Source organism: Sorex fumeus, unplaced genomic scaffold, assembly GCF_029834395.1.
Source record: "Sorex fumeus unplaced genomic scaffold, SorFum_2.1 ptg000043l, whole genome shotgun sequence".
Lineage (NCBI taxonomy): Eukaryota > Metazoa > Chordata > Mammalia > Eulipotyphla > Soricidae > Sorex > Sorex fumeus.
The window spans coordinates 25,635,787-25,648,684 of NW_026606100.1; the positions used below are offsets into that span (position 1 = coordinate 25,635,787).

The 12,898-nt window shown below is 39.3% G+C and overlaps 1 protein-coding gene across 3 annotated transcripts in view; it reads left to right on the plus strand.

Annotated features, from left to right (window-relative positions):
* Positions 1-12,898, plus strand: part of ENTPD1 (ectonucleoside triphosphate diphosphohydrolase 1) — a 116,875-nt gene that overhangs the window by 53,946 nt on the left and 50,031 nt on the right. For 2 of the 3 annotated variants that reach the window (XM_056121054.1, XM_056121055.1), the window contains one exon: positions 10,823-10,950. The exons of the other annotated variant lie outside the window; for it this stretch is intronic. In XM_056121054.1, coding sequence (XP_055977029.1) covers positions 10,823-10,950 — 128 coding nt within the window. The remainder of the gene's footprint in view (positions 1-10,822; positions 10,951-12,898) is intronic. 3 annotated transcript variants of the gene reach the window in all.

The following is a 12,898-nucleotide window of genomic DNA, read 5'->3' on the forward strand; positions in this document are numbered from 1 at the left end:
GCACAGTGGTTACTACTGGCTCATGCTCTCAGGAATTTCTCCTGGCAGTGCTCAGGGCAACATATTGGATGCTGGGAATTGAACCCGGGTCAGCTGCGTGCAAGGCAAATGCCCAACCCTCTGTGCTTCGCTCCAGTCCTTCAATTTATAGTTTTTGAAGGAATGTCCATCTTGTTTTCCAAAAGACTTGACTAATCGACATTCCCACCAACAATGAAAAAGCGTCCCTTTTTCCCCACATCCACACCAACACTGGTTGCTTTTGTCCTTTAGAATGTGTGCAGTCTCTCTGGTGTGAGATAATTTCTCATTGTTGTTTTTATTTGCATCTCCCTGATGATTAGCAGTGTGGAGCATTTTTTGATGGGGTTGGAGGGTTTTTTTTCTTGTACAATTCTACTACTGTCTTGTATATTCTGGATATTAATCCCTTATCCGATGGGAATTGGGTAAATATTCTTTCCCATTCTGTGGGCTCTCTCTGTATTTTGGTCACTGTTTCTTTTGAAGTGCAGAAACTTCTTAGTTTAATGCAGTTTCACTGTTTGTTTGTTTCCACTTGCTTGGGCAGTGGTGTTTCATGCTTAAAGATGCTTTTAGCTTCAATGTCATGAAGGGTTCTGCCTACATTTTCCTCCATGTGCCTTATGGATTCAGGTCTAATATTGAGGTTTTTAATTCACTTTGATCTGACTTTTGTGTCTGGCTTTAGACACTCAAAAAAAAAAGAGTTTTGCAGGTAGCTGTCCAGTTTTCCTAGCACCACTTGTTGAAAAGATTTTCCTTGTTCCACTTCACATTTCTTGCTCCTTTGTCAAAGATTAAGTGATCATATATTTGAGAGTCTATGACAATATTCAACTCTATTCCGTTGGTCTGCAGGTCTGTTTCTAGCCCATTACCATGCTGTTTTAATTAGTACTGCTTTTGTAGTACAGTTTGAAGTTGGGGAACGTGGTGCCACCCCATCTTCTTTTTCCCAAGGATTGCTTTAGCTATTCTTGAGGGTTTATTGTTCCATATGAATTTCAGGAGCGTTTTGTCTATTACTTTGAAAAATGTCATTGGTATTCTACTAGGGACCGCATTAAATCTGTATAGTGCTTTGGGGAGTATTGCCATTTTGATAATGTTAATCCTCCCTATCCATGAGCAGGAGATGGGTCTTCATTTCCTAGTGTCCTCTTTCATTTCTTGAAGTAGTGTTTTGTAATTTCCTTGTATAGGTTCTTCACCTCTTTAGTCAAGCTGATTCTGAGGTACTTGATCCATTTTAATAAAATCTTATTCATCAGTTTTAAAAAAATAAAATTTGCTTACATATTGTTGTGTAGAAATATTTTTGTATTGCTTCTAAGTTTTGTGCCTTGTGGAAACAAAAATGAAAAGATAGAAATGAGAGAATTTATGAATATAGGGGTATAAGGCTGGACATCCTGGGTGAGTCAGTTTACCCTTCCCCCACCTAGACCCCACACTAGTGTATATGGTCAATGCAAAATTTCTGAATCTTTCTCATCAGCTACAAATAACCAAATCTTGCTGACAAATACAGCTGGGTAACATGTCTCTCAGATGCATGAGATGATTCCTTTAGTGGAAGCAAGGTTCTTATTGCAGAAACCATCAGTACACGAGATTGTTATTCTTGTTGGCTGGAAAACAGGGAATCTGCCTGGAGTCTCAGTGATATCACTTTGCCTGAGAAACAACCTTCCTCCTTGCCAATTTAAATATGGAATTCTATGAAGATCACAATGACCTATTGTTCTCTTGTGAAGAATGGGCACAAGAAGTCAGAAGAGGCCAGAGAGGTGTAGGTGAGGAGGTAGATGATTGTTTGATGGAAGCAAGTCAGGAAAGGAAGAATCATGGAAGCAATCTCTTTTGCTTCTTTATTTCCCAACTCAGATTCTCTGTTGATTTTTCAGTTGTTAACATTTGAATTTTGGTATTTGGTATTTGATTCTTCAGTTGTTAACATTTTTAGTGTCAGGCACACCAAATGAAGTCATTTACTTGCTGCTAATCTTAGAAGAGTAGAGCCCAAGCAAGAACAGAAGGGTGAATAAGGGGGAGTTGTCAGGATCTGACTATTAGCAAGAGTTTTTTCTGCATCCCTAAATGCCACGAAATGGGCTCTTTTCACCCAAAGCCTAGAATCTCTGGGGTTCACTCTGGGTTAGCCAACTACTTTGTTAAGATAAATGCACTTTTTCTAATAAGAAAGCTGTGAACTGAAATAACTGATAATTGCATTCAAAGAATAGAAGTGAAAGATAACAAGTAAAAGCAAATTGCTTCCTCTGAAATCTGTAATTTGAGAGATCAGTGGAGCTGAACATGGGTTATTTTCTCAATTACCTCTCCCTACCTCTTTCCATTCCTTCCTTTCCCTTCTCCTCTGCCCCTTTGTCCCTGACTGTATCTTCTTCCCTTTGTCTCCAAGTCTGTTCTTGTTTTCCTCCTCCCCTTCCTTCTTCTTCACCTTCGCAATTAGTTGTCTTCTGTACTTTAGCTAACTGGTTATTATTGATATTAAAAATAAATTTTTAGCATTTGCATGTTTTTTGACATTGTACTGACATCATTGACTTAAAAACACAGGAAGGGGTCAGAAATATAGTACATACAGTAGGCAACAGTAAGCAGGGCATTTGCCTTGCAGTGGCTAACGTCGGTTCAATCCCTGACACTACCATATATGGTCCTCTGAATCCCATCAGGAGCGACCCCTGAGCACAGAGCCAGGAGTAGGCCAGGAGAACTGTTGTGAGGGATTCCTAAACCCCTAAACAATAATAAATAAATAAATAAATAAATAAATAAAATAAAAACAGACCAAATTTTAAAAACATTGTCTTCAAATTTTACTCTGAATTTATTTGTAAAATATGGGGCATAAAATAGAAGATGTTCCCAGTTAAAAAAAATTTGGGTGAGTTTTTTCACATTGGTTTAACTGAGTCTGAGTGATTTCTATGTCTTCAATGCAGGGTAATACAAAGAAGAGAGACTGAGAGAATTGACCAAAGTTCTATTCTATTATTACCAAAATACCTGACTTTAAGCAAGTCCTTAACCTCTCTGAGAATCACAATCTCAGCTTCTGTTTCTTATCTGTGATCATCTGATTTTCAGGCACCATAAGTTCTATTTCAAAAGACTTAACACACACACACAATAAAAAATACTTAACACTGGTGTCAGTAGTTACAACATTCAGACAACCCTTCCAGTCAAATTCTGAAAGCCAATCTCTGCATTTCTGAATAATGAGAATAATGTCCACCTGTAAATAGACATTGTGTGATGCCTCAGTCAAATGATGTAGGGTACAACTGTGTCAAAACACCACACTATGTTTAATTTCTGGTCCTAGGTTACTTTATTTTAATATTGACAACTTTCACCTTTCTATGACATTTTCTCATTTGAAAAAGGTGACTGATTATAGTACTTCTAACTGTAACCTGATTTGGAAATAGGATCTTTGTAGATATAATTAGGGATCTTGAGATCAGATCATTCTGACTTTAGATGGGGCCTTATTCCAAAGCCTGGTAAGAGAAAAAAGAGAGAGATTTAACACATGCAGACTCTTGGACAAAGACTGTGTCGCATACCTATATCATAGAATTTGAGTGAAGATTAATTAGCTGCTATCTTTAAAGAGTTAAGAGTAGAATTTGGAAGACAGTGATTTTTCTTTTATAGTAGGCAGTTATGTATTGTTATATCATTGAATATTACCTAGCAACTCATCCATGTAGATGCCATTATGACTCCATTTTGCACATGAGGTAATAGAAATTTAAAGACATAGAGGAGCTTGTTTGATTTCAGTTTAGCTTGAGACTCTTAGCAGACATCTATGACATTTTGTTTTCCTGCTGACTGTTGACTTAGTGGCCCATCCTTATGGATGATTCTAAGCAAGGAGGCACTACTACTGATGCAGTAGAACTACGAAATGGTATGGAGAAGATGTTATATTTGATGATATTTACTCTTTCAGGATGTGTCTTCCAGGACCCAGTCTTGGAACAAGCTCAATTTTAAGAAAGCCATAATCTATTCTCATGTGATTGTGTAGTGATTGTCCTATGTCCTGACATCAGTGGGGTGGAACTTTATCATGAGTCAGGTGCATACTGTTTAAGACACCACAGCCTAACTCCCCGAGGACTTAGACGGTACGTATTAGAAGCTTGAGCTTTGAATTACATAAAAGGGGAAGCAGTCTTTTATTGAAATTGATTTTGATGGAGATAAGAAACCAATCTCATAATTATCTGACTCTCAGCAGGAATACTTCCAGACTTAATAAGTAAAATACCAGAAATCCAAAATCATTTTGGTATTTTACATCATTTGATTCTTGAAACCAGCTGTAGAAAACAAATTATTTCACAATGCCTTTTCAGCATGTCTGATTTGGGGATGTAAACTCTAAATAATAATGGTGCATCTTTTTTGAAACAATCTAATCAAAGTAGATAGAGTGTTAACTAGAATTCATCTGCCTCACAGGCATTGGGAGGGTTGGGGGGGGGGGGTTATTTGGATTCTTGGTGGTGAAAAATAAGTATTGGTGAAGGGAAATGTGTTTGATAATTGCATGACCAAGACTTAAACCTGAAAGCTTTGTAACTTTTCCCACAGTGATTCAATAAAAAAAAAAATAAAAATTCATGAGAAAAGTGTAATATAACTACAAGTGAAGAAAACCTCACTTTGAAAGACAGTGAGAACCTAAAATTCATGTTTTCATTGATCTGGGAATACAGCACTGATCAAGTCACGAAGAACAAAATGTCCCTGCATTCAGAAAACTTACAATGAAGTGTTCAGTAGTCAGACATTATGTTCTTGACCACCACGATCTGCTTGTTGGATTAGGGTGAAGGGCTTACAATTTCATAAAACCTGGCCACACGTAGATCAATGTGGGTTTTATATGGAAAGCAGCATGGAGCCAGCTTTGATTCTTGATCATAAAAAGTCCTGGGAAGGTAATTCCTGAGGGATTTCTGTAGTCACATAAGGATGGAGCCTGACGGAGAAGGAAAATAAAAGAGGCAGAAAATAGCAGAAACAGCTGTTCTAGAAGTGAGGGATCATTTAGTTCAGGGGTTGATAGTCCCTATAGAAGACAGTGGCTTTAAGGGGCTTCAAATGAAGCAACTAAGATGAAAATGCTCTCACGTGGAGATGAAGGGAGAGGACTGGGATGATGCAGAGATTGACTGTGAGAGCAAGATTGAGAGCAAGGCCAGAAGAGACCATATCCCTGAAACTCAGTGAATGTTCCAACACTGGGTCACGTGAATGCAAGCAGGGCCACAACGGGATCTTAACTTAAAAAGTCAGTGTTAGTCTAGATGTGATCTATCAGGTATTAAAAATTATTCAAATCCAGTAAGTACCATTGGATACACCAAGCAAAACTTTGGTTGTCTTGCCTGAAACTCACCACATAGGCCAAGATCTCAAATCATTGAATTAATGGAGTTAAAATGTAATAGAATGCCTCTTATATGTTATGAAGCAGAGATGCTGGAAATTTCTATATAGCAGAATATTGGCTAAGGTGAATTCAATCATTTTGGCCATTTAACTGCAGCCTCATGGGATGGGGGCGGAACCGGCACAACCTTCACGCCGTGCGGGAGAGCCGCTTGTGAGGGGCAACTCATGGACTCGGTACGGCGTGAAAGCCATGGCCCCAGAGTCACATAAACCAATCTCGTAAATATCCAGCTTTTGGCAGAAATCCCTCCAGACTTAATTAGTAAAATATCAGGAATCCAAAATTGCGCAGCCACTATTGAGGCCATGTGACATCATATGGTCTGCATAACCAGCAATAGAAAACAAATTATTTCACAGTGCCTTTTCAGGAGTTCTGATTGTTGGGAGGAAATTCCAAATAATAATGGTGCATCTTTTGTCAAAATAATGAATGTAATTGAAGTAGAGAGAGAATTAAGTAGAAATAATCTGCCTAACAGACATTGGAAGGTGTGGGAAAGGGGGTATATTGGGGTTCTTGGTGGTGAAAAATATGCACTGGTGAAGGGATGGGTGTTTGATCATTGTATGGCCAAGACTTAAACCTGAAAGCTTTGCAACTTTTCTCACGGAGATTCAATAAGTAAATTTTTTAAAAAAAGAAAAGAAAAAAGTGCTTTTAAAGAGAAAATAAATAAATAAATAAATAAATCATTTTGGCCATAAATACAATACTAACTGGATATCACAATAGCTTTTTCTCTAAGAATTAGAAATATTAGAAATATTCCGGAGATGGAGCTGAAGAGCAGGTAGGGCATTTGCCTTGCACACGGCCGGCCCAGGTTCAATTCCCAGCATTCCATATGGTCCCCCAAGCACAGCCAAGAGTAATTCCTGAGTGTAGAGCCAGGAGTAGCCTCTGTGCATCGTGGGGTGTGGCCCAAAAGAAAAAAATCTGTCCAGAGATAGCTCAGTGGTCGAGTGCATGCGTTGCATGCTGGGACCAAAGTTTGATTCCTGGCACCATATATTTCTCTGAGCACTGCTAGGACTACCTATTATTATCTCTATTATCTATTATGGGCTGGAGCGATAGCACAGCGGTAGAGCGTTTGCCTTGCACGCAGCCAACATGGCCGACCCGAGTTCGATTCCTCCGCCCCTCTCCGAGAGCCCGGCAAGCTACTGAGAGTATCTCGCCCGCACGGCAGAGCCTGGCAAGCTCCCTGTGATGTATTCGATATGCCAGACACAGTAACAACAAAGTCTCCAATGGAGATGTTACTGGGCCCGCTCGAGCAATTATCTATTATGTACCTATATACCTATTATCTATTATTATAGACAATATACCTATTATCTCACCATCACATAACCAGAGTAGCTCAAGCATTCCCATTCTGGCCCAAAACCACCAACAATTCTGAAAATCAGTTGTGATTTTCTTTTTATTTGGGGGAGAGAGAGGATGGTGGGATCAGAGGGGAGTAGATATCTTAGTTCATTCACTTGAAATCAGTCAGGATCTTCACAAAGCGTGAGTTTCTTTCAGTTTTGTCACTGTATTCAGTCAAGAACTGAAGTTTTCACCTAACTTACCTGAAACAGAAAAACCTTTTTATCTTAGGAAAAATAACAGGGTGGGGGAGAAGGGGAATGAGGGAAGTGTCAAGGCTTGAATATTACCATAGAGACAGTTCAAATGGAAAAGACATTTTACCATTATATGTACATATTGATTTTGGGGACACATCTGGCAATACTCAGAGGTTATTCCTGGCTCTGTACTCAGAAAACAATCTTGGCAATGATCAGAGGAAAATATGGGATGGCAGGTATCAAACCCAGGTCAGCCGCATGCAAGGTAAACACCCTACCCTCCATACTTCACTCTGGCCCACCGTTCTGTATTTTTGAAAATGGTTTCTTGAAGCTTAACATAGTTCATAGAAAACAAAATATTTTAATGACTCTTTGGGTAATTTTGTCACATACAAGAGAAATTCATGATTGTTTGGGGTAGCAAAACTTTTAAAAATTGTATGAAATATTCCTAACCTTTTTCTCTGACTTAAAGTTTTTTCCCTTATTTTTTAAGAATAAATATATTTTCAAAATAAGGTATCATTGCAAAAGCTGGGAAAAGGTGAAAGTATTTTTCCAACTGTTCAATGATACAGATCATCATTAGAAACGAGAGAACAGCAGGAGTCACACCAATCTATTTTTCTATCTCAAATTTGCATTTGCTGTTCCTTCTTACCAGACTATTCTTACTTTTTGTTAGAGTGGTTTTCTTATCATCAAATATGGTGTTCTTATTCTGTGTCCTGATGTCAACCTAATCTCCTACCTCAGCTTTGCTGCACTCCTTGGTTTTATGGCATTCCTTGGTTTTAATTTCTCCTTAGCACAGATGGCCTGCAGTCTCTGATGTACTATTTTCCTGGTTCATTCATCTCCCTAACTGGATCATGAAGCTCAAAGGGAAAAACTCCTATCACCCCTGTGCTCCACATTTGGATAAGACAGTGCCTAAATAGATGGGGAAGGAAAATGTCATGTTTATGAAAACAAGAATAGGCCTTTAAAAAAAACAATTTGAAAAAGAAAACATTGAAACTCCTACTTGCATTTAGAAACACTGCTCCTGGGAGCTGTCTTTGGTATTAGATTTGCTATTGTTCCTATAAAGCACATTCTTATTTTGAATTATGTTTTTTAATATCCCAAGTTTGGAAATCTAGCTAAGTAGCACTTAGTGGGTTTTTTCTAGATTCCAGAGCCCTGGCATTAAACAGTATACTTCTGCCACTCTATATGTAGGATCATGATCACGATCATCCTGTTGTTCGTCGATTGCCTCGAGCAGGCACCAGTAACATCTCCTTCTTCCAAGCCCTGTGATTTTAAAAGAGCCATATTCAATGCTCTTTCAGGGTTAGGAGAATGAGACCCATCATTGTCACTTGTATTTGGCTTATCAAGTACGACACGGGAAGTTTGCCAGACTCTGCCGTGTGGGCAGGATACTTTTGGTAGAAGGGTGTTTTAAGATTCAAGGAATTAAAATCCTGACTCTCATTTGCGACAAAGAGTAAGTCCCACAAGAAGATCAGATCAGGGTTGGTTGTTTTAGCACTCAACATACCATCATTAATTCAAGCTCCCTCCATTGTTATTCTTTTCCATTGTTGATGTCCTCTCATTCAAGTAGGACATTGCCCGAGGAAGAATACTTCCATTCCTTTTTCTAGACTTACCCCAGCACACTACTCCAGCATCTCATGGACCATAGTTGGGCATGCCATCACTCAGTCCATCACTGGCAAGGAAATGAAATCACCTCAGAACTGGAGGGATTATCTCAGAGCTGGGATTTCTACCTCTCCTCTAGAGATTGGATTCATGTGTGTGTGTGGTAGTGGGGGGGGGGGGGATGGGGAGATGGGAGGGGGGGCTGGGAGGCAGGGGCAGCAATAGCTGTTTGAACAAAATTGAGGTCCTTTTGGGAAGAGAGAAGTGGGAAAGTGCTCAATATTTCACCTATTGTTTCTTTACTTGTTTCTTTACTTGGATGCCTTAGACAAGTACACTTCTTCTAAGTTTTGTACTCTTTGATTTGATGGGTGAAGAATGGCTCAAGATTCTAGAATCTGCTCTAGCCTGGAGACCTAAATAGGTACAGATCTTTGAATTAAATATGAGCTTTTGCTCAAGAGCTTGAAGAGGTTCTCATTTTAGTATGCAGTCGCTGCCACTAACCAAGAGAAAAGAGGAGGTTATGATCTATTGTTTTAACCTAAATCCCATCTCCTTAGAGAAGAACAAATTACTCTGGAGAACCCATCTAATTTATAAATGCTGCTTTACTGCTTTATTGTTTCTTCTTAGAGGTATAAGGGGGAAAAGTTCAGGCATTGATTGGTAAATTTAGAGAGGAAAGAGTGAATTCTCAGAATAGAGTAAGCGGACCACCAATTTATTTTCTGTTCACCTCCATGAGATGCTTTGTTTATTTGGACCAAGGTAACTTTTACCTTCCACTATCTGGGGGTTGGGGGGAAGTGTTATTTATTTGACCACACCCATGGTACTTTCTATTTCTAGCTCTATGATTGGGGTCATTCCTGGAGGTGCTGGGGGACTGTATAATACTAGGGATTGAATCTGGTGCTTCCACATGCAAAGCATGGACTCCAGCCTCTTGACTCATTTCCCAGGCCCAGTAACTTTTGCTTTAATGTAACTCATCTTGAAGTTGTTTAATGTTTTTTCATCAGATAAGACTTAAGAAACCTAGGTGTTCAAAGATCCATAAACCCTATGCTATTCTAAATCAGTTATTATATAAGTGTCTTTGAAATCCAAGGACTGTGCAAGTGAATAAGAGTCATGGAATAGTGAGGCTGAAGCAATAGTACAGTGGGTAGGGCATTTGCCTTGCATGTGGCCAACTGGGGTTTGATCCCCAGCATCCCATATGGTTCCCGGAGCAATGCCAGAAGTAATTCCTGAGTGCAGAGCCAGGAGTGACCCCTGAACATTGCCAGCTATAACCCATAAAGAAAAAAAGTCATGGAATAATAGGTTTTCTCCTTCTCTTTCGCCATCCATTCCTCTTTTTCCTCCCCTTTTTGCCCCTCCCTCTCCATCATCCCTTCTTTCTCCCTTCTTCCTCCTTTGTTCTTCCTATCTTCCCTCCTCCCTCTCATCCTTCTCCTTTACTTCTTCATTCTCCTCCTCCTCTTCTTCCTCTTCTCCCTCCTTCACCTCTTCATTTAAACATTTACTGGTACTTTCTGAATGAGAAGATCTGTCCTTGATTTTTGGTGGGGGGGAAGGAGGAATGGGCCAAACCCAGCTGCGCTCAGGTATACTTCTGGATCTGTGCTCAGGAGACCTTAGATGGTACTGGAATTCAAACCAACCCAGGTTGTCTGAATGCAAGATTACAACACACTGTACCATCTCTCCGGCCCCATTTTTGTTTCTTGTTAATATTACTTATGCCTTCATAGGCCTCCTTTGCCTATTTAACTGCAAAATATTTCTTCTCTTCACTCCATATCTGATCACTGACCTAATTTTTCCCATTCTCCATATTCCAGACACTAGCTTCATCTTGGCCCTCATCACAGTGCACAGCAGTTCTTATGTTTCTGAATTATTTCCTAATTTGTAAGTGCCTTATAGATAAAGTTTAGCTTTTATCATTCTTTGATGTTTTCATGACAACACAGAAAAAGGAAGAAGTTAAATGTTGAGTTCTTACTGGTATTTTCTCTTCTGCTTTTAATTTTAGATAGTTCATTGACAAGATTTTTCTCCAGAAATGTGTTGATCATCATTGGCTTCTCCTTTATTGGGGTTCTGATTGCTTTGATCACTGTTGCTCTGACCCAGAACAGACCATTGCCAGAAAACCGTAAGGTAATTCAAACCCATGTAAATGTGTGAATGTGTGTTTGTGTGTGTGTGTGTGTGTGTGTGTTTATAAGGGAGCCTGGGTAGGGCCCAGGGAGGTAAAGGGTAAAAATAAATCAAAGCACACAGAAAAAGTAGAGGCTCTGACTGCCCTGGAGCAAGTCAACACCATTGGATTCAAGGAGTATTATTACTGTTTCACTGTATTGAAACAATTGGTATAAGAAAGTATTTGCCTAGTAAATTAATTAAACCAATATTCAAAGACAAATGCTTAATTTGCTGCATCCATATCTGTTATATCTCATTCTGTTATCTAGTACTATCTCTATTTTTATTATTTTTACTTTCCTTTGATGCTGTGATGAGCAGGGGCCACATGTTCTTGGCTGTGGTGCTTGTAAGACACTACACACTTTAATTTTGGTGCTTTCGTGTGTGTTCACTTGGAGTCACACTCAGTAGTGTTCACATACAGTCTAATTGTAGTTCTCACCAGGTTGCTGTGGTGCTCACACATGTGCTTGCTGACTGTAGTGCTCCCTTATCTTTTGCTGGATGTGTTCCCTGGGATTGATCTTTTGCAGTGCTCCCCCACTCCTGACTGTGTACCAGAGATTGTGCATTCTGTTGTTGCAGTGAGGGATTCCAGAGAGCGGAGTGAGAGGGATCACACTCAGACACAAGAGTGGTACCGGGACAGAATTCATAGTCTCATATGCTTGCAGTCCAGGCACTTTTGGTGCTGAGTCATACCCTGAACCCTACATCAAGTTCTTATTATTTATGCCATGTGGCACAATGCTGCATCTTTTCATCAGGTTCTGTTATTATTTCTTTTATAAAGTATTTTCTTTTTCTTTTTTTTAAAGAACATCTTATTTATTCATTTTGCTTTTGGAGTCACACCCAGGGATGTTCAGGGGTTGCTCCTGGCTCTGCACTCAGGAATTACTCCTGGCAGTGCTTGGGGGACCATATGGGATGCCGGGGAGCCAACCGGGTCAGCTGCATGCAAGGCAAATGCCCTACTTGCTGTACTATTGCTCTGCCTCCTGATTCTGATATTATTATTGTCATCAAAATACTGAACTTTATAAGTGCTTATCAATTTTGTAAACTTTAATACATAGATATAGTAATTTGAGACTTCATAGGTGGACAAATTTCTTGTAGAATTTTCGCACTTGAGCTATAAAAACAGTTGGACTTACTAAATCTACTGTGACTTATTTTTCTGTTTCCTTTTCAATTCATCAGAATAAAATCAAAATAAAATTTCAGACTTGTCCATCTTGCCAATACCTGATAATAGGTTCTTTAATCTTCATTAAATTTATTAAAAAGCACGAGTTAAATTGATAAATATAAATTTAAAATTTAAAAATCTCATTGAAATTCCAGTAAACAAATATATTAGGGGCCAGGATATACCAATATGTTACAAGTACATGTGTACATGCAGGAGGTGATATATTAAGGCACTTCACTACCAAGACAATGTACATATATTCTCTTATATTTGAAGTTCTTGGACGTGAGCTAAGCAGTGGATGTAAATGTCAGGCCTCTGAAACTTTCATCTCCCACCCAGATCACTTGCTATACTGCAGAGGCTTAGATGTTATGCCAGTATTCTTTTATCACACAAATTCAGCACAGTGTGGCTGGCACAGCAGCCTCTTGTTGGCAGGAAAGGCTGATTCAATCTCATGGTCAGTGGTCTCTTGCCTTTTAATGGTAAGAGTGACATCGACTCTCTTGGCAAAACTTCACTCAGTTGAAGCCTCATTACATCTTGGTTCTGCTATTTGTTTACCAGCTCCCAAAGTACATGATTGCCTTTTTGATTTGACCTTTCTCCATATTTATTATTGCATAATTGGAGAGGATGGCTTCCTAGGAAGCAAAATTCATGGCAGACTGGGGCTCAGTGTTCCTGGTGAATACTTGT